Source organism: Stenella coeruleoalba (genome assembly GCF_951394435.1).
Source record: "Stenella coeruleoalba genome assembly, chromosome: 12".
NCBI lineage: Eukaryota > Metazoa > Chordata > Mammalia > Artiodactyla > Delphinidae > Stenella > Stenella coeruleoalba.
The window spans coordinates 42512185-42535006 of record NC_137158.1 but is presented as its reverse complement, the minus strand read 5'-3'; the positions used below and the strand labels follow the sequence as shown (position 1 = coordinate 42535006).

At 42.6% G+C, this 22822-nt stretch overlaps 1 protein-coding gene across 1 annotated transcript in view; it reads right to left on the bottom strand.

The window, feature by feature from the left end:
- Nucleotides 1-22306, bottom strand: part of SLC16A10 (solute carrier family 16 member 10) — a 135921-nt gene extending 113615 nt beyond the window's left edge. Inside the window, 1 exon segment of the mRNA XM_079939304.1 lies at nt 21792-22306. Within this exon segment, the coding sequence (XP_079795430.1) occupies nt 21792-22137 (346 nt within the window). The 5' untranslated portion in view covers nt 22138-22306.
- Between the last annotated feature and the right edge of the window lie 516 nt (nt 22307-22822).

Sequence of the window (22822 nt, the reverse complement as noted above, 5' to 3'; positions counted from 1 at the left end):
TCATGGGCCTTCTACATTTAGTAAGGAAGACAGACATTAACACACAATTACAACCAAACAGAGAGAAAGCTAATGCCACAATTTGTGCCTTGCACAGCATCCGCCAAAGTTAAGCTCAGTACATACTGTTATCACTACCTCAATTTCAAAAATACAAATAGTCTACCCAGTAAAGAACTATGTTAAAGTTATAAATCAGGAGTGATACAAAGGGAGGAAAAGAGATGACAGTCATGCTTCAAATTTAAGTTCTGGTATAGTGGTGATGGATGCACAACACTGTGAATGTACTTAATGCCACTGAAGTGTACACTTAAAAATGGTTAAAATGATAGATTCTGTTATATATATTTTACTACAATAAGAAAACAGCATTTAAAAATTGTATTAGATTGTTAAATGTTGAATCAACTTCACCAAAGACTTATAGCACGTGAGTACTTCCGCATCTCAGAATGGTGCATAAAAGGTGGAGAGAAGAGAAAGCCATACAGCACACAGCTGAAAGCAGACAGAAAATGTGAAACTACTTTGCTTCAATTCTCTTCTAACTTTACTGAATTGTTCAGTTCACCTTCTCTGCTCACACAGTAGAGCACAGCTGAGAAGGAAAAAAAGAAAAAAAAAAAAAAAGCCACAACCTTAGAAACGGGTTTCACTACAAATTCACAATTTCCAATATTTCCAATCTCGGTTCAGTTCTCAGAACTCTTCTCAATCCTTTTCCTTAGCAGTAATCAGCTCCCAAACCTTTGCCACTCTCTCAAATCTGCTGTTAAGTCCCATGTTATGCTTAACACATACCCTCCTTCTCAGAGGAAGCAAAGGCCCCCTCAGTTTCCTGATCCTCACCAACCCTACCCCTCCATTTGTTTCCGTTCTTACTTTCCCCTCTCCAGGTCCTGAATAGGTGGCATCTCTGGCAAATGCACTGCCCCCCACCCCTCACCAGCAGCAGCAGCTGTGCTCTGAATTCCCGCATCTGTGACCTGCTCATGAATCTTATTCCATCAACTAGCCACTTGGTAACTTGACCTTCTCCCTCTGTACAGGCTCCTTCTCCTCAAGCTACTCCCATGTTTAAAAAAAATTGTTATTCCCCCCACCCCTGACCCTAATCATCTTCTAGCTACCACCCTATTTCTCCCCTTTCTCACTTCTAAGCTTGCACCACCATCCCTACCTCCCAGTCACTGCTCCACTCCCTGCACACCCAGGCCAATGAGTGTACGCTAGCTGAAGACATCAGTGATTTCCCAATGACTCATTTCAATGGACCCTCTTCAGTTTTTTTTTTAAATAGAAAATCTCAGCCATATTTGACTCTCTTGATTGGCAGTACCACCAATCACCTAAAATCACCCAAGTGAAAAACCTGCCTTTCCAGAGTCCTTGCATACTATTTCACCTCCTCATTCAGTCACACACACACACACACACATACACACACAAAAATACATAGTATTATCCTCTTGTTAAATTTAAAAATACAGGTAAGCTTATAGAATAAAATGAAAATTAAAATAAGGTTCACGAGAGACAAAAACATATGTCCACACAAAGACTTGCACGCAAATGCTCATAGCAGCACTATTCATAGCAGGCAAAAACTGGAAACAACCCAAATGTCCATCAACATGTGAATGGATAAAAAATTGTAGTACGGGGCTTCCCTGTTGGCTCAGTGTTTGAGAGTCCGCCTGCCGATGCAGGGGACACGGGTTCGGGCCCCGGTCCGGGAAGATCCCACATGCCGCGGAGCAGCTGGGCCCGTGAGCCATGGCCGCTGAGCCTGCGTGTCTGGAGCCTGTGCTCTGCAACGGGAGAGGCCACAACAGTGAGAGGCCCGCGTACCACAAAAAAAAAAAAAAAAAAAAAAATTGTAGTACAGGCATGCAACGGAATACTACTCAGCAATAAAAAGGACTGAACTGCTAGTACAGTTGTCCCTCAGTATCTAAGAGGAGTTGGTTCCAGCAACCCAGCAGATACCAAAGTCTGCAGATGCTCAAGTCCCTTATATAAAGTGACGAAGTATTTGCATATAACCTATTCACATCCTCTTGTATACATACTTTAAACCATCTCTAGGTTGTAACCCAGCAGGACCCTCTGGGGCCTTCCCGGGACAGACCCCTCCCCCATATCCTCTGCTTTAGCTCCTCTCTGAAGTGCAGATAATAGTGTCTGACGCACATTTCCTGAGTTATTTTACAGATGCTAAAGCCACCACCAAATGGAAGAAATTAACTACTTGACCATGAGCATGTAGCCCCCAGACCTAATGGCACCTGAGGATTGATAATGTTAACCCCTGTGACCCTGCCCTGTTACCTCACCATCAACCAATCAGAGAGTTGTGCATGAGCTGATCACACACCCTGGGACTCCCCTCCCACACCTGGCTTTTAAAAATGTTTCGCTGAAACCCATGGGGAGTTCAGGCATTTTGACACAAGCTGTCCTAGACTCCTTGCTTGAGTCTCTGCAATAAACGCTGTGCTCTCCTTCACCACAACCCGGTGTCAGTAGATTGGCTTTACCACCTGCCTCCGGCAGACCCAATTTGGTTCAGTAACAGGTTACTTATAATACCTAATGTAAATACTATGTAAAGTTGCCAGCATGTGGCAAATTACAGTTCCGCTTTTTGGAGCTTTCTGGAATTTTTTTTCTTTGTATTTTCTATCTGTGGTTGGTTGAACCCAGGATAGCGAAACCATGGATATGGAGGGCCAACTGCATATGCAACGACATGGTAGAGTCTCAAAAGCATCATGCTGAGTGAAAGCTAGACACAAAAGAAAACATACTGTGGGATTCCATTTATAGAAAATTTTAGAAAAAGCAAAACTATAGTGACAGAAAGCAGATCAATAGTTGTCAGCGGCAGAGGTTCCAGGGATAGACTGGCTGCAAAGGGGCATGCAGCAACATCCTGGGGTGATGGAAGGCCCTGCATCATGACTGCAGTGGTGATTACATTACCTTATACATTTGGCAAAACTCATCAAATTGTAGACTTAAAATGGTGAATTTTATCATATGTAAATTATCCCTCAATAAAGCTGACTTCCAAAAGTTAAAGTGAGTCTTCTAAAATGCATCCTAGGGACTTCCCTGGTGGCACAGTGCTCAAGAATGTGCCTGCCAATGCAGGGGACACAGGTTCGAGCTCTGGTCCGGGAAGATCCCACATGCCGTGGAATAACTAAGCTCATGTGCCACAACTACTGAGCCTGTGTTCTAGAGCCCACGAGCCACAACTACTGAGCCCGCATGCCACAACTACTGAAGCCTGCACACCTAGAGCCCGTGTTCCGCAACAAGGGAAGCCACCGCAATGAGAAGCCCACGTACCGCAATGAAGAGTAGCCCCTGCTCGCCACAACCAGAGAAAACCCGTGAGCAGCAACGAAGACCCAAAGAAGCCAAAAATAAATAAATTTTAAAAATAAAAAATATTTAAAAATAAAAAATAAAATACATTCTACTAAAGATTTCTGTGTCTGCATTTGTTTTCCATAGTCCTAATTCATATTTTAGTTCTATGGTAATTCAGTCCTATATAGAGTATTGTGTTTCTCATAATAATACAAATCCTTCTCTAACTGACTGGAAACAATACATAGAATTCTGTTTTATTTCCAGAAACCTTATCAAGGCAACAATTTACAGTGTAAGTGTGTGAATTTTATTATTATCAAAATGGGAGTATCCTGATTGTGATAAATAAGTAGTATGTCTCTGATTCCACCTGCATAGCAATTTCATTGACTCTCAAAAAGGTTCTTTGGGAACCTCTTAAATGAAGACCTCAAACTCCAAAAGGTGAACACTGGTCTGTCTTTGAGACACTGTACCCATGTGGAAAACATGAGACAAGGACTTCCTCCTTATTTTATTCCCTTGGGATTGAAATGTGTACTTTTCTTTATTCCCATCCCACCGCTAGCACCTAATAAATACAGTAGTTTATGTTGACTCCTTCAAAATATTTAAGGCATAAATAAATGGAACTGCTGTCAGCAAAAGACTCACTTCCTAAACAATCTATATTCAAACCAATTTTATAATGTTATCAATTTGCCTAATCCTAACAATTTGACTTCCCTGGTGGTCCAGTGGTTAAGACTTTGCCTTCCAATGCAAGGGGTGCAGGTTCAATCCCTGGTTGGGGAGCTAAGATCCCACATGCCTCGTGGCCAAAAAACCAAAACATAAAACAGAAGCAATACTGTAACAAATTCAATAAAGACTTTAAAAATGATCCACATCAAAAAAAAACCTTAAAAAAAAATTCTTGTCTAGCCCTAGTAACCAGAAATACATACACAAGTTGCAAGCCTTAACCTGTTAAGGCAGTTCTGTTAATCCTTAGCTGGGGTAAACCTATGAATGCTTACCCCAAGATAGTGTATTAAAAACCCCAAGATAGTGTATTAATGTATGTTCCCTGTGGTTCCACATACAGTTTCCAGAGTTACAGAATGATCATGCTATAATGCAGGGGAGAAAAGGGTGAAGGCAACTAGTTTCCATTCACTTATAATTAGTCTTACAAAGGCTGATTAATTATGACAGTTCCACTAACTCACTGACTTGCTTTCCAGAAATTAAGGATATTTCCAGCTAAACAGAGTAATTATCCAAAGATTAGTGGCTGGTGATTAATTTATCCTCTTAAGTGACCATAAATAATAGGGATTACATTGCCTTGACATTTTTCCATAACCCATTCTCAGTTGCCACCAGACACCCAAAGTCATCATGATGAATTAGAGGAAGAGACAGTTTAATTGGATTAAGCATTACTTTTATCTGATTTTTTTCCAAAAAATAATAATAGTCTGCCTTTTGCTTTAAGTGTCTCAATATTTGTTTCCTAATCAAAGCTACAAAAAAATACTACCATGTATACCAACTAATTATAATAGCATACACATAATGAACACTAAGTTATACAAAACAGTGTATTTTCAAGTCAACACCAAAAAACATACATTGCTCTTTTGTGATTCCTGACCTTTGGTATTAGCACCACATCTCTCTGGTGTGTTGGCATGGGATTTAAAAGACTATATGGCTTCTGTTTCTCAAACTCTGAGGAAAAAATACTTGAGTTGGCCTTCCCTGTGCCTCCCCTCCCCATGATCACTGGATATCAAATTGACTTGTCATCAGGCCAGTACCCCACAAGCACAACAGTAGACAAGCATGGTTGAAACACTGCCTTAAACCCTGACATGTACTTTAATACAGACCTTGCAAATGAAGCCAAAAGGTACTAAAAGATGAAACAGTTACTGGAAGGAAGGGTAGGGGGTAGGGGTGTCTTGGCTTACAAAATAAGGCAGATACCCTCTTCTTGCACAATCATCAATTCCCTTTCACCCACCCCCTGCTTTTACTGGCTCTTCCTCCAGGGTCACTGCACTTCCAGCACCTTCAGCTGGGCTTCAATCACAAGAGAGCAATTCAGAACCTGAGTTCTGAGAGATTACAGCACAGCACATGAGTCAACACACACGCCCACATACAGGGACTGTGCCAACCTACTCAGTAACAAGAGTGTCTGACATATCTGTTGTGCATCCAAAGCACTTTGACATTCTTTTATCTTACTTGAGTCGCACTGCTACAGCTGAGGAGCTGAGTAGCTGACTCAGTTCCTAAACTCTGTGATGGCTGATCTACAAGATAACATCTTCCTGTTGAACAAGTTTTCCACCACTATCAATACTTTACATTTAAATTAGAAATATATAAATTAATTGAAACGATTCTAAGCCACTCCCACAGGCTCTTGGTCTAGAACATCTTGAAAATAAGACTTACAGACTGGTTTAATTAATTATACGGTGAATGCAAGAAACCGTAAATGCAGATAGTCTCAGAGGTCACGTAAAACTAAAGGGGGAAAAAAAAACCAAGTCTTAGGACTAAGTTTTGGAAATACTTAAGACAATGACAGTAAAAAATACAATCTGACCTTTGGAAAGTTGCAAATCTGAATTAGAGAAATCTAAATGCTGGAAAGATTTTTTTTTAAGGATGAAGTGTTGTTACTTTTAAATAAGATGATTTCAATGGAAACCAACTAAGCTACCTAGGAGCAGCCCCTGGGGCTTCTTGAGACAGAATTTCTCAGTTTCTATGATAACATCACATTCCTCATAAAGAGACGGGCTCTTTCCAAAGCTCTACCTCCGGCCTCAGCTCCACTCTGAGGCTCCAGGTTTACGTGTCCAGTTATCTGCTTGACATCATCCCCTGATGTCCTGCTGGCATTTCACACTCATATGTCTAACATCTGAGTCAGCCTTTCCCTGTCAACTCCTCCTCCACATGCCCCTGGTCCTGTCAGTGGCACCATCCAGGACTGTCTACATCATTTGCAGGGCCAAGTACAAAACGAAAATGTGGGGCTCCTAGTTCAAAAATTATTTAGATGCTGTCCCCAGGCATAAGCATCATCTGTTTCCATGTCACTGTCCACACGCATCACTTGCCAGACTTCCCTCAGTCTGTCCTTTGAAATGTCTCACATCTACCCTTTCCTTCCCACTTCCACTGCTGGGCCTCAAATCTACCCCGGCTCTCAGCCAAGACCTCCGTAATTGATGTTCCTCCTCTTTCTTTAACTCTGCAACCCAGTCACAATTTTTTAAGGCACACTTCAAACATCCTTGATATCTTCCCATTGCCTATTAAATCACATGCAAACTTCCTAACTCGGCACTCAAACCTTCCATTCCCCATTCTTTCCCAGCCTTATCTTCTGGGACTTTCCTCTACAATTCCTGGGCTCTTGCCAAACCAAATTCCTTGTCATTCATTTAATGAGCCCAGTGCATAGTTGAGTATTAAAGAACCCGGGTCCTGGGCTTCCCTGGTGGCGCAGTGGTTGGGAGTCCGCCTGCCGATACAGGGGACATGGGTTCGTGCCCCGGTCCGGGAAGATCCCACATGCCACGGAGCGGCTGGGCCCGTAAGCCATGGCCGCTGAGCCTGCGCTCCGCAACGGGAAAGGCCACAACAGTGAGAGGCCCGCGTACCGCAAAAAAAGAAAAGAAAAAAAAGATGTCTACAGATATGTTATTTACATTGCATAACACAGCCTGCGATTCAAACACCCTGCAAAAGGAGGTCTGGCTGAGTAATCTAGGGTAGATCAGTATGATAGCCGAATATCACATTTACTGAAAACATGAAGCAGGTACGCTACCTAATAAAGAAAAATGTACCTTAAAAATATTGTTCACTGAGAAACAGAAAACAAAATATTCACATATAAATCTACAATTCCTTATTTCCAACTTTGGAATCCCAAACCCAAAGTTTTTTTTATAAGATGGCATCAATAATCACTTGGAAGTAAAACATGATCTGAACTGACATGAAGGTACTTATGGTCTCTATTTGTCCCAATTACTCTGAATAGTCATACATTTTTTTGCAGAAATATCAGTGTATTAGATTATAGGGTGCTGCCTCAGACTCCCCTGGGTGGGGAGGGACGGGGGGTAAAAAACACAGCTGTATGAACCAGGTTACTTTTTTAAAATCAAAAAAATTCGACCCCAAAACACATATGGCCCCAAGAGTTTCAGATAAGGAACTGTGGCTCTGTGCTAATGACATCAATTGTAAATTTAAAGAGTTAAACTTTGGTATTCCTCAGCTTTGTTGAAAAAAGTGTCTGAGGGACTTCCCTGGTGGTGCAGTAGTTAAGAATCTGCCTGCCAATGCAGGGGACATGGGTTCAAGCCCTGGTCCGGGAAGATCCCACACACCGTGGAGCAACTAAGCCCGTGTGCCACAACTACTGAGCCTGCGCTCTAGAGCCCACAAGCCACAACTCCTGAGCCCTCGTGCCACAACTGCTGAAGCCCGCGCACCTAGAGCCCATGCTCTGCAACAAGAGAAGCCACTGCAAGGAGAAACCTACACACTGCAACGAAGAGTAGCCCCTGCTTGCCACAACTAGAGAAAGCCCAAGCTTAGCAACAAAGACCCAATGCAGACAAAAATAAATAAATAAAATAAATAAATTTATTTTTTTTTAAAAGTGTCTGAAAGGCATGCATTCTTTCAGGAAGGCTCTTTATAATGCTACAACTGCAGGAGTGTGTGAAAACACAAACCAAATCCCTCCCAAATAACTACAAATTCCAAACCAATAAAACTGAACTAATTACAATTTCTTTTTGCTTAGATTCAAGATTTCACATTTCTGGAAAAGGGTCAGTCTTCTGTCCTACTGAGCATCATTTTACAGACACAAGTTTATTGAAAGAAATGATAAACTCTCATATTTTTATAAAGAACACTGAGCTAAAATTTAGGTCATTTAAAAGCATTATTTTAAATCTTTTAGTTTAAATAGTCATTTAATATGTAACCATTTTTATCCAGGCAAAGATTTTTTTTTTTCTGGTGGCAACACAATGCGGCTTTGAGATTTTTTTTTTTTCTGGTGGCCAGCAGCAAAATGTGGGGAATGCTCTATTTGCCTTTGCCCTCGTACAAGTAGCCTGTGTACCAGAAACACAAAAGAACCACCAAACAAGAGGATTCTTGATTAGTAATTATTTATCACTCTGGATTTAAAATTATGCATACAAACACAAATATTCATCTATTATCTCTTCTGCCCCTTCACTAGTCCCTCTACCCGCCCCCCAAAAGAGAAATATCAATAATAATTTTCTGTGCTGTGTCTGGCTGGGGATCAGGTATGATTAGCATCGCATGATCTAGCTCTTAGTGACTGTCCATCTGATATAAAATATCTCCATTTTGATCCAAAACAAAATGTGGCCAAATAATGTAACATGATTTAAAATCAGTTCCCTGGGACTTCCCTGGTGGTCCAGTGGTTAAGACTCCACACTTCAAATGTAGGAGCCACGGGTTCGATCCCTGGTCGGGGAACTAGGATCCCACAAGCTGTGCGACACAGCCAAAAAAAAAAAAAAAAAAAAGCCTCTCCTCCTAATCTGTTTATATACAATTAACGAAAGATTGTTATTATAAAACTAAAATCAGTTCCCTTTACCAGTTCCAGCCTATTCCATAATTAACATTTTTCTCTGAGAAGAGACAAAACCTAACAACTACAATGAAAACTCCATACATCTATCATTTATTCCCACAAAACCGCTTCATCTTAGGCCAAATTTACTATTACAGTCATTAAAGTTAATACATCTAATGCTAATGGTTAATTATTTTTACTATTATAAAAGCAACGCTTGTTCAACATAGAAAAACTAGAAGCTACAGATAAACCAACAGAGACTAAGAAGCCCAAAAACCTGGCACTGGGAGGTAACTTTGGAGTTGGGGGTACTGCTGCCAAAGTTCAAGTGTTACATTACTGCAGGAAAACAACTGCAACTTTCTGCCCCCATCTGTGCTAAAACATCAATTAACTTTGTGGAATGCCGTTGTTTAAACAACCATTGACAAATGTGAATCCTTTGAGATGCTGACATTTGAAATTGGAACGTGAAGTCAAAACTAATAAAAAGGATAATTAAGCAAGATGAAAAGGTTTTCACTATTAAAACCAGTCACCAGACCAACCCACCCCACTTGGCATTAGTACCTACACAGAAAAAGTCAATAAGTACCTCTGTTTAATGAGTAGTGGTTTTCTACTCTAATGAAACGTATCTCAGAATTGCTTTTTGGATCCAGTCTAAGTTGGTCACAAGACTAAATAAATTTTGACTTTCTGAACACATGCAGAACACTGTTGATGCAATTTACTCTTTAGCAAAAAAAAGGGTAAAGCTGAACCACAGACCAATGCACCTTTCCCTGAGTTTTATACGTTAATTTAACCACTGACCTTTCATTTAGATTTAACTATCTAATGATAGAAACGCATACCTTGAACGGAATTCAAAACTCCAGTCACTGATTCTCAAGTTGGGGGACTGGAGGAGGAAGGCAGCACAGTTGCCCCTCACTAAGAGGAGCATATCAGAGAGGCACACTTAGTTTTTGGGGTTTTTTTTTTGCGGTACACGGACCTCTCACTGTTGTAGCCTCTCCCGTTGCGGAGCACAGGCTCCAGACGCGCAGGCTCAGCAGCCATGGCTCACGGGCCCAGCCGCTCCGCAGCATGTGGGATCTTCCCAGACCGGGGCACGAACCCGTGCGCCCTGCATCAGCAGGCGGACTCTCAACCACTGCGCCACCAGGGAAGCGCCACACTTAGTTTTAAAAATTGTATTCAGTATTATACTTTTGTCTTCAAAAAAACAAATAAAGAATCCTAGGGGATTCCCTGGCCATCCAGTGGTTAGGACTCGGCACTTTCACCACAGGGGCCTGGGTTCAATCCCTGGTGGGGGAACTAAGATTCCACATACCACGTGGTGCGGCCAAAAAAAAAAAATCTTAATTATTTCCATAATACCACTAAAAGTAAAGGGACAAAATCTTAGCTGGTGGAAAAATACAGAAACATGGCTTTATCTTCCGGGTATTAGGGAATCTCACTCAAAAGTTAAACTACCCTTGGAGGTGTGTATCAAAATTTTCAACAGCTATGGGACTTTTATGTTTGGGAACAAAGGGGGTTAGAAACACTGCTTTGGTCCACATACCTTATTTCAAATCTTTATTTCATGTGTATCCCCATAATTAAAAATTAGTGAAATGCAATAGCCAAGACATGGAAACAACCTAAATGTCCATTGACAGATGAATGGATAAGGGAGATGTAGTACTAGGTTGACCAAAAAGTTCCTTCAGTTTTTAAGTAAAAATAAAAGACACATTTTTCATTTTCACCAAGAACTTTAAAGAACAATGTATTCACCGTTTTGTTCCACTGCCTTCTGTCATTTTTCAGGCAACTTCATAATTCCATCTTCCAAAACTTTTTCTTTTTGAGCAAAGAACTGTTCCAGGTGCCTTTCACAGTCTTACAGGGAAATAAAATTTTTTCCATTAAGAGGATTTTGTAAAGACCAAAATAAATCGAAACCCGAAGGTGCAATGTCTGGTGAATACAGCGGATGAATCAGAACTTCCCAGCCAAGCTGTAACAGTTTTTGCCTGGTCATCAAAGAAACATGCGGCCTTGCGTTATCCTCATGTAAGATTATGCATTTTCTGTTGACTAATTCCGGACGCTTTTCGTCGAGTGCTGCCTTCAGTTGGTCTAACTGGGAGCAGTATTTCTTGGAATTAATCGTTTGGTTTTCTGGAAGGAACTCATAATAGAGGACTCCCTTCCAATCCCACCATATACACAACATCACCTTCTATGAATGAAGACCAGCCTTCGTTGCGGTTGGTGGTGGTTCATTTCGCTTGCCCCACAATCTCTTCCGTTCCACATTACTGTACAGTATCCACTTTTCATCGCCTGTCACAATTTATTTTAAAAAACAGAACGTTTTCATTGCGCTTAAGTAGAGAATTGCAGGCAGAAATACAGTGAAGAAAGTTTTCTTCACTTAACTTATGTGGAACCCAAATATCAAAGCGATTACCATAACCAAGCTGGTGCAAATGATTTTCAACACTTGATTTGGATATTGTGAGTATGTCGGCTATCTCCCACATGGTATAACTTTGATTGTTCTCAATGCCTCGATTTGATCACTATCAACTTCAACTGGACTACCGACCGTGGAGCGTCGTCCAGAGAGAAATCTCCAGCACTGAACTTCGCAAACCACTTTTGACACATTCGATCAGTCGCAGCACCTTCTCTATACATTGCACAAATCTTTTCTTTGCATTTGATTTGCATTTTTACCTTTCTTGAAATAATAAAGCATAATATGCCGAAAATGTTGCCTTTTTTCTTCCATCTTCAATATTAAAATGGCTACACAAAAATTCACCAATTTTGATGTGTTTTTTTAAGTGCACGCTGATATGACAGCTGTCACAATACAATCCAACAAAATTGTTTCTAATGAACTTAAAGACAACTAAGCACTGTTAGAGTCAGCTTACAGAAAAACCCAAACTTTTGACCAACCCAATATATATATACAATGGAATACTACTCAGCCATTAAAAAGAATGAAATAATGCTATTTGCTGCAACATGGACACAACTAGAGATTATCATACTAAGTTAAGTAAGTCAGAAAGAGAAAGACAAATACCATATGATATCACTTGTACGTGGAATCTAAAAATATGACACAAATGAACCTATCTATGAAACAGAAACAGAATCACGGACATAGAGAAGACTGGTGGCTGCCAAGGGGGAGGGGGTTGGAGGAGGGATGGAGTGGGAGGTTGGGGTTAGCAGATGTAAGCTTTTATATATAGAATGGATAAACAACAAGGTCCTATACAGCAAAGAGAACTATATTCAATATCTTATGAGAAACCATAATGGAAAAGAATATAAAAAAAAGAATAATTCAGTTATATGTATAACTGAATCACTTTGCTGTACAGCAGTAATTAATACAACATTGTAAATCAACTACACTTCAATTAAAAAAACTTAGTGGGACTTCCCTGGTGGCACAGTGGTTAAGAATCCACCTGCCAATGCAGGGGACACGGGCTCGATCCCTGGTCCAGGAAGATCCCACATGCCACGGAGCAACTAAGCCTGTGCGTCACAACTACTGAGCCTGCGCTCTAGAACCCACGCACCACAACTACTGAGCCCACGTACCACAACTACTGAGCCCGCATGCCTACAGCCCGTGCTCCACAACGAGATACCACCGCAATGAGAAGCCCGCAAACTGCAAAAAAGAGTAGCCCCCGCTCACTGCAACTAGAGAAAGTCCGCGCGCAGCAACGAAGCCCCAGCACAGCCAAAAAATTTTAAATTTTTTAAATTTAAAAAAAAGAAAATCATGACTACATTAATATAAGCATGTAATAAAGTTAGAAATTCTATCTGGCCACCTTAAAAAAATGAAATAAAATAAAATTTTAAAACTTAGTGAAATGAAAAAAGACTTCAATTTGGGAATAAGGCAAGTCACCTCCTCAATTTCCTAGTTCTAGTTCCTACATGCAAGGCGGAATGCAGGCATTTTGCTGTTAATGAAGATAACTTAGCTAAGAAGGTATGATCACACACATCTGGTACACAGATAACTAGGAGCACTGCTTTCCTCCATTACTCCAGTCCTAGAGGGTGGCTCTGTGTAGTGCTTCTGCACAGGTCCCAGGAGAGCTGGAGTTGTTCCTTCTGAAACACTGCCAATAAAAACACCCACAGTTGTGCCTGCGTGGCACCAGGCTAGACGGGTGCTCAGAGCTGGGGTGAGCTGATTGTTGGAGCAGTGTTTGGGGTTTCGTTTGTTTTTGTTAAGGTTTGTTTCACTTCAATATGAGATCAGATCTCTAACTGGGTTGTGATAACTCTAAATGGAATGGATTGGACGACTTCACAGGATTTCTGATAACTTGGGTAGGAGACACTAAAGGTTCTAGAGAACATTTAGGTAAATATGCAGAAAATAGTTTCAAGGGGATAAAAAGGCAGTATTCTACATTTCAAGACAACTTTAACAGAAGGATAAATCTTTGTCCAAATAAAAAGATGCTCTTAATTTCAACTTAACGGATGTAAATACTGATATCATGTGTCCCAACCTTAAACCGTGCAAGTTTCAACTTCACTATCTATAAATAGAGGTAATGACACACTACAATGCTACACTAAAAAATAAAATTGAGTAATGTATATGAAAACCCTTTCTTTATGGTAAAGAACTATGCAAATTATCACTTAAACAAATATGGATTATCTTAAAAGTGCCTTTCACAGAATGCTAGATTAGGATGGGTTGAAATTAGGTTCTATGTCTTCCACTCTACTCTAAGCTTAATTCGTAACTCATTTGAATTCGTGCTACCCCCAAAACATTCCACATGCATCCCCCAAAAACGTAACAACAGTTGCATAAAAACATTGTTTATCCCATAGTTGTGATAAAAGAAATAAAATGGCCAACCATTTCATCAGAACCTTATAAGGACCAACAACCACACTGAAGAGAGGAGTGGCACACATAAAGTCACAGAGGCAAAGACAGCAGGACAGATTTGGAAAAGTGCAAGACCTTTGGCTAGGCTGGAGCATAAAAAGCAAGAAGGGAGAGGGAATTCTCTGGCGGTCCAGTGGTTAGGGCTCCACGCTCCCACTGCAGGGGGCCCGGGTTCGACCCCTGGTCAGGGAACTAAGATCCTGCATGCCACGCAAGATGGGAGAGAGGTGAGAAGCAAGGCTAGAGGGTCAGGCAAGGGCCAGTGCTCAAAGGCATTTGGTTTTCCCAGAACTAATGGGTATCACTGATGGCTTTTAAATAGAAAAATGATATGGTCCAATGTTTCAGAAAAACCACTCACTTGTATAACTGAGGACAGGTAGACCAGTTAATGGGTTATGACAATAATTGAGGCCAAAAGTAATGAAGGCATGAATTAAGGCACAGCACTAAAGGAAAAGACAGGGATTGACTTATGAGGCATTAAGGAGGTAAACACAAAAGGACTGTCTAATTTAATGAAATAGGAAAGGAAAGAGGAGAAATAAGAAATTAAGATGGATTCCAGGTTTCTGACATGAGCCATCAGAGGTGTTATATACTGAGAGAATTCAGAAGGAAGGTTACGCCTATCCACAGGCGGGCTGTTGTTTTTGGTGGCAGGTGAACACTAAGTGGGGTGGCTAAGAAATGAGTTCATTTTAGCTAAGTATGATGTACCTGTGCATCCAAATGGAATTTTCTAGAAATAGGTAATATGAGTCTTGAACACAAAGAAGAAATTTGGAAATAACACCCCAAGATAGTGGCTGGAGCCACAGGGCATATAAGACACGCAGGGAAGGCAAGAAAAGTGAAGCAAGCACATGGCCTGGGACCAAGCCTCAAGGAACTGCAACATGGATTCAACAAGGACCCATTGGGCTTCCCTGGTGGCGCAGTGGTTGAGAGTCCGCCTGCCGATGCAGGGGACACAGGTTCGTGCCCCGGTCCGGGAGGATCCCACATGCCATGGGGCAGCTGGGCCCGTGAGCCATGGCCGCTGAGCCTGCGTGTCCGGAGCCTGTGCTCCGCAACGGGAGAGGCCACAACAGTGAGAGGCCCGCGTACCGCAAAAAAAAAAAAAAAAAAGGACCCATATAAAAATGATACAACAAATCACATCAAGAGCACAGAGTACAATTTATTCTAAAAGACACCTCAAAACCTCTCCTGAAATAATTCATACACTTTTATTTTTGGTTGAGTTGGTTCTTTAGACTGTTAATTCTATTGATAAAAATTCTACGATAAAACACCACAGAAATACTCATATTGTTGTACTTAATCAGAATTCACTACACACTATTTACACTTTTCAGTCTTGCTCTGAACTCAGAAACATTCTGGAAACGGAGTATGAAATGCTCACAACATGCTCATGTCTTTATTATTCCAAAATCCCGTAACAATTTTTGTGGTCTAATAACTTATTTTAACAGGCAGTTTAGATGAATTCACATGGAATATGAGGTTGGATGTTTTAAGATGGAAGAGAATGAAGGAAAATCAAGCATCGTAACAGCCGCCATAAGTGAGTTCTCTTGGCTTTTCAACATCTCTTTGAGTGCAAATAAGAGTCAGGTATTTTCCTTATAGTGAAACATGTATACAGTATAGGACCACGAATCAGATCATTCGTTCACTGAAACCATATTAAGAAAACACCATTACCAAACACTTTCCTGTGACATAGAAATGGTTAGCTATGCAGACAGCTTTCCCCACCAAAAATAAAGTCCTCTCCATAAAAACCAGACATAGCAGTTCAGTTCTGAGCTATAGCCAAAACCTCCTGTAAGTTCAGGTGTAGCATACAACTGCAGTATGCATATATCAGCATAATATCAGTATGTAAATATAAAAGCTTTTTTAAAAAAACCTTCAGGAAGAGCTAACTGACAAACTTTCAGAGGTGCTAGTAAGACCACGTTGAGAGGTGTTGCAAGATGCATTCATCCCTAAATGCTACTAAAACTCCTACTTTGTGATTATAACTATCTGAAGAGCAATCTACCTCCACACAGGGAAGATAGAGTTGCGTTAATGATTATAACCAAAGAGCGTCCCTTTTTGGACCTTTTTGATAACCTACTTTCCTTTAAAACTGAATTGAATTTTTAATACCTTGATTTATATTTGAAAATATCCAAAAGAGGAAGATAATGTGCAGTGTTTCTCAAACTTATTTAACCACAGGCCTCTTCTTTAAAGAAAGGCTATTAAAGAACACATTTTGGGAATTACTAAAAGAAGTAGGGGTCTTCTTGACCAAGCCTCTGGACCACAAAGACATAATTTCTTCAAAAGAATATCACTAATGACCCTAAATACTGATTCTGAAAACATACTTGTTTTAAATAGTTATTTTTTAAACGTCAATATACCACTAAAATATTTTTTTTTCCAGGAAGAAAGTAGATAAGTAAACTAGACTAATACCCTAGTAAGATCCCAGAGAATATCCACAGCACTGTGTCAGGAAGCTAAAAGAACCCTAGAATCTTTCTCAGTTCCATGAAGGAACTAAAAATAGGTTTTCCAATAACCAAAGTTAAAGCAAAGTTGCAATTTCTAAGGGAAAACAATGTTCCAGTTAATTGTAGCATCTGTATTAGTTTTCCCAAAAGTGTCTGACTTCCCCCCATCCGGGCAAGAAGCACATACATATGAACAGATAAAACTTAACTGAAAAGAGACAACTCAAGCTCAGCTTGCTCCCTCTGATGGACCTTTCTAACACAGCAGTATGTGCAAGGCATATCTCTGAGTGCCACGTCAACAGCAGCCAGGATAACGTAATAGGGCTGTGATGCACTCAACATTTTTAATTGGTTCTACTGCCTAAATCGGAGTTCGGCTTTCTTCCCCTTTCCAAAGCCTTAATTTCACCAAGTGAGATTTATTGCCACAGAGAAAGAGGCCATCAAATGCCTTTCCCAGCCTCCACCGTTGGTGGGAATTTCCTTAGAATTTCAGCCTCTTACATTAAGACTGAGTCCTGGTATACTGCAAAGAGAAGTACTCTGTTTACTTATTTGTATCCCACAGCAGATCAAAAGGGAATCAGCTGCTCTCCTTGGGAACAGCTGACTTCCTCTCTCTATTACCACCTCCAGTGCGCAGCACAGAAGGTGTCAGATGCTTGGTAAACATTTGTAGAATGAATAAGGAGTAACATTAAGATGTGTAAACTCGCTTATATCTTAGTGTGAATGAATTTCTCCACGCCCTTTTCCTGAGAAATTTTGGGTGGATCGTCAGTGACATAGAAAGAGGTAAGAGAGCCCTGAAGAGAAAAAGTAAAGCCTGAGGAAGGTTCCTCTTCAGTTCTGCCCGGAAGTACTGTCCTGCTATGGATCAGTCTAAAGGAGCCTGGTTCTTCAAAGGAAACCCCAGACTTCTTCTTGAATGCCATGTGAAATTATCTTGCTTCTCCGTGAACATCTCCCTATACTTCAAAAACCTAACTCTTTCTGGGCTTCCCTGGTGGCGCAGTAGTTGAGAGTCCGCCTGCCAATGCAGGGGACACGGGTTCGTGCCCCGGTCTGGGAAGATCCCACATGCCGCGGAACGGCTGGGCCCGTGAGCCATGGCCGCTGAGCCTACGCGTCTGGAACCTGTGCTCCGCAACAGGAGAGGCCCCAGCAGTGAGAGGCCCGCGTACCGCAAAAAAAAAACCTAATTCTTTCTTTCTTTCTTTTTTAATTTTGGCCACGCCGCACGGCTTGCAGGATCTCAGTTCCCCAACCAGGGACTGAACCCGGGCCACAGCAGTGAAAGCACCAAATCCGAACCACTAGACCACCAGGGAACACCCAAAAACCGATTTCAACGAGACATCAACAATTGGCAATTGCTTACTGACAGCCAAGTAAGACCAAGAAACAGGGACCCTAATCTTTCAGACCTCTTTTCTAACGCCAGAATTCTCGGTATAGTACTCAATCAATTTCTAACACTTGAATTAACCAAACATAAAGAACACTGGATTAGCAGAATGTTATCTAGCCAATGCAATATGATCAAGCATTAAAAACCTAGCTTCTGAAGTCACATAAACCTGAGGTTGAACCCTGGCTCCACCACTTACTTAATCTCTATGAGCCTGAGTTTCCACATCGGAAAAGAAAGATTAAATAAAGCCTATCTCGGGACTTCCCTGGTGGTCCAGTGGGTAAGACTCCATGCTTCCAATGCAGGGGGCCCGGGTTCAATCTCTGGTCGGGGAACTAGATCCCACACGCATGCCACAACTAAACATCCCGCATGCCACAACGAAGACTCGGCACAGCCAAAATACATAAATAAATTAAATAAATAATAAATAAAAGCTCAACAGATAAGTTTCTTTAAAAATAAATAAATAAATAAAGCCTATCTCATGGAGTTGCAGTAAGATTTAAAATAGAAATGCATGTAAAGTGCTTAGCACTGGGCCTGGCACATGTGAAGTTCTCAAGAAATATAAACCATCATTTGGAAGCCTAGGTTCCCATTCCAACACCACCTCCCTGGGTATCCTTGGGCTTATAATTATAAAGAAGCTAATGAACACGTGGAGACTGCCCTCTAATGCCCGAATTATCAATCATGAATAACGTAATAGAAAATGGACCGAGGGCTTCCCCGGTGGCGCAGTGGTTGAGAATCTGCCTGCCAATGCAGGGGCCACTGGTTCGAGCCCTGGTCTAGGAAGATCCACATGCCGCGAAGCAACTAAGCCCTAGCGCCACATCTACTGAGCCTGCGCGTCTGGAGCCCGTGCTCCGCAACGAGAGGCCGCGATAGTGAGAGGCCCGCGCACCGCGATGAAGAGCGGTCCCCGCTTGCCGCAACTAGAGAAAGCCCTCGTACAGAAACGAAGACCCAACACAGCCAAAAATTAATTAATTAATTAATTTTTTAAAAAAAGAAAGAGAAAAGGAGGGAGAGGATATGGAATGCACGGGCTCTAGTCTCTCTGTTCCAGACTTTGAAAATGGACCGAAACTTTGAAAAAATAAAAGCCTTAAACAGTTCCAAATATGTTTTACGTTGTACTTGAAGTTAGCATACGTTTGATCACAGATGACTCAGCATTAGAATATCCAAAAAAAAGACTGAAGAGTCAAACTTCAAAGCAGGTGTTCTCAAACACTTCAGGGCCTACTGTAGATGAGACTTTATATGAAACACGTGTGTGTTTGTGTGTGTGTGTGCGTGTGTGTGTGTGTGCACGTGTGTGTGAGTGAGTGTGAGAGAGAGATGGAGGGAGGGAGGGAAAGAGAAAGTGGCGAGAGAGAGAAAGAGAGGAAGGAAGAAGGGAGCAAAGAAAGGAGAGAGAGACAGAAGGGGGGTGGATCTCAACATTAACTGGCTAAAAGACTATCCTGTCACCATTTTTTCACCGATGAGGTGATCTCAGACCTTAAAGTTTATCGGCTGTACATGTTTCACATATCGACCAAGTACAAGTACAGGCTTTTGTGCCATCTAGCTGGGGTGTTACACAGGGCCATTACAAGTGCACAGGGCCCCTCTGCAGGAATTAGATAAAAGGCACCCAGAGCACAGGCTGGTTTCCAGCCACCACTGACCCTGAATTGTGTACCTCTGTGCAAGGGCACAACCAACCACACATGGCAGTCATGCAGACGAGCACAAAGATCTTCAGTATTTAGCTGGCACCCTTGTATACTTGTTTGTGTGTACACACCCCCACACACACAAACACGGCTGAAAGCCATCAAGGATTTAAATGAGTAAATGGAGAAAGACATTCAACAAAACTGAAAATAGAGAGTTTCAAAAAGTTCAAGAGAGCAGGTCCCTGTGGCCTCCCTCCCCTTCAGCTACCCAGAATTGGCCTGTTGTAGCAATGGGAACCTTGGGGACGGTAGAGATACAGAGGCTTCGACACTGCAAAACTCTGATCCCTGGTAAAGCTATGGTCTCTCTCCAGCAGTTGCTCACTCTCTCTCAAAAAAAGTTAGGAAGGAGAAAAAATAAGACACTCCACAGATACCAATGGATCTACTCACCTGAGTTTGCAAAACCAGTGGTAAACAAAAGACTGTTTTGTTTTGGTGTTTTGACTTCAATAAACGTCTGTAATCCCAGGCAAGAATATGCTAAATACTGAAGGACCTAGTCTTAAAATGTTGACTCTGTGAATTCTGCCTCCTTGGGCTTTTCCCTCCCAGATACCCGATACGCATAGAGAAAAGACACAAAATAATTTTTGTTTACTACTACATATGCATATCTATCCTGATAAACTGTACAATAGTTGCCTTCCAAGCAGGTACATCATATTACATTTTGAACACTTTTGTATCCTGTGACCTGCAGAACACAACAGCTTTAAAAGCTATTTAAGGAACAGAAATTCCAGGTTAAATATGGTACCTGATTCACATGCGCAAGGAGCCAATGTACAAGAATATGCATGGCAGCATTGTCTATAGTAAATCTGGAAGTAACCTAAATGTTTATTAAAGGAAAAATGCATATAAAGTATAATATATTCATACAATGGAAAACTATGAGTTAAAATGCAAAGAATTTAAGCTACCAGCTCAAATTGAGGTATTATGGGGATAAACTGCAAACAATGCAGAGTAGAAGAAAGGCTGAATAATGATACATATAGTATAATACTCTTTATATATAAGGCTTTAAAACTCCCAACATTACCTCTCTCTTAGAATTTGTTACGAGTCTTATGTATTTTTTGTATGCACACTAAAGACCTAAGGAAAACTCTAAAAATAAACGAAAATTAAAATTTAAAAAAAAAAAAAAAGACCATTAACCATATAGTTGCCCAAATGGCAAGCAGGGAGCCTGATTTAGTAATGGAAATCACTTGGCCCTTTAAGTCATAAGATGTGTGTCTTATCTCCATTCTGGGCTCATTAGGACACTTTATTTCAACAAGCTTCACTTTTCTCACCTAAATGGGGTTGACAACGCCTGCCTTGCAGGATGTCATGAAATAATGTATGTAAAGGCATTATACAGAAGGTCTTGGATTTGGTAGATCAGGTAATAACCAACCCTCTACACGGAAAAAAAATTTTAAGTCTGCACCTTTTTCATCTAATTTGGTATATGATTAAATATGACAAAGAACACACTAGGAAAGGGCAACCCTTCACCTCCCTCTTCCCAGTCCCTGATCTGGCTGTCTCCTATATTTAGCAGAGTGACAACCCCTTCCCCCCACCGCAAAAAAAAAAAAAACGCCACGAAACCGTGGTTCCTTCAGGGCCCCCTTCCGAACTCCCGTGACCTTGGAATACATATCTTTCATCTCGCCAACCCTGCCTCCCCGCAACACAAACAGCCCTCTGCAGCGCCGGGAGCAGATGAACAAAAACCCAACCGTCACGGTCACGAAAGAGACCGTAAAAATGACGGAGCGGTGTAATAGGGTTTGGAAGGGTCTGTTTGTTTTCAAAAATGAAAAGAAAGTCTACCGCAGACTCTTAGCCCCTATTCTGCAGAGAGGAAAGCAGGAAGATCTAGGCAAATAAGTTTTGCGACTTGTTTCCAAATACAGTGCCTACATCTGGATTCAACACAAAGACAGGCGCACCGAGCATGCTGCTTTTGCAACTGGACAGACCCACCCCTCACAACCTCCGCACACACGGACCCACAGAGGCGCACTAGGCGGCGCCGACGCTCGCTCCGCACACGGGATGCCCGGGGGTCCGCGCGCCAGCCCCCTCGGGGATGGCCGCGGCGGGTGCTGTGCCTCACCTGTCTTGAAGACCATCTTGTCATCGTCCTTGGACCCGAAGGTCTTCAGCATGGACACGAAGAGCACCCCGCAGGCGTTCTGGATGCCGAACACCGACCCGTTGCACCACATAGCCGCCAGCATCACCAGCCAACCCCAGCCGCCCTCAGGGGGCTCAAGGGGCTCAGCGCCCGCCGGCCCCGCCGGCCCCGCCAGCTCTACCTCCACCTTCTCGGCCCCCGCCGCCTCCGGGCCATCCAAGGGTCCCGGGCCGGGCAGCGGAGCGGCCCCTGGGGGCGCAGGGCCGGGCGGCTGCGCCTCGCTCGGCCCCCGCGCGGCGGCGGGCTCCTCCTCGGAGGGCACCATGGCCCGAGGCGGCCCCCTCGGGGGCCGGGGAACACGAGGGGCGCGAGTTCCCGGCAGGCTCGCGGAGGAGCCGCCGAGTTGGGTTGGCGGGCTAGTGAGGCCGAGGTGAGGGTGGTGGAGGCCCCCGTGGGCAGGCGGCGCAGGGCTAAGTCTCAAGCCTCCTGGTCCACAGCTCCGCACCCTGACTGAGCAGGCGGCTGGGCAGCCCGGTCTTAAAGACTCCCGCCCCCCCGCCCCACCTCCTGGGGGCGTGGTCGGCGGTGGGACCTGCCCCGGCCCACCCCCCTCCCGCGGCGCGCGGATCCAGGTGCCTGCGGGTGGCTGTATCTGCGCGCGCGTCTGCAGCGGGGCCTCCTCCTACCCGGCGGGGGTCACAGATGTGTAGGTCACCCCGCCACAAAGTGTTAACGGAAGGGGCGCGTCTCCTCCTAGGTGCACGCTGGGTGGATCATTAGGACCACAGTGCGGGACCTTCTTTAGCCTCAGCTCACTGACAGCCTCATGACTAAACTAACATTGTCTCTTTGTTTTATTTTTGTTTTGTTTTATGGCATTCACCTCTTATTACTAATTCTAATACATAACATACGTTATGCCACCTGCTGACTTAAAAAGGAAGTCGGAAAGATTAGAGGCCTTGTTTAATTTCTCCTGCATTCATATGCAATTTCCTGTGAATACTTGG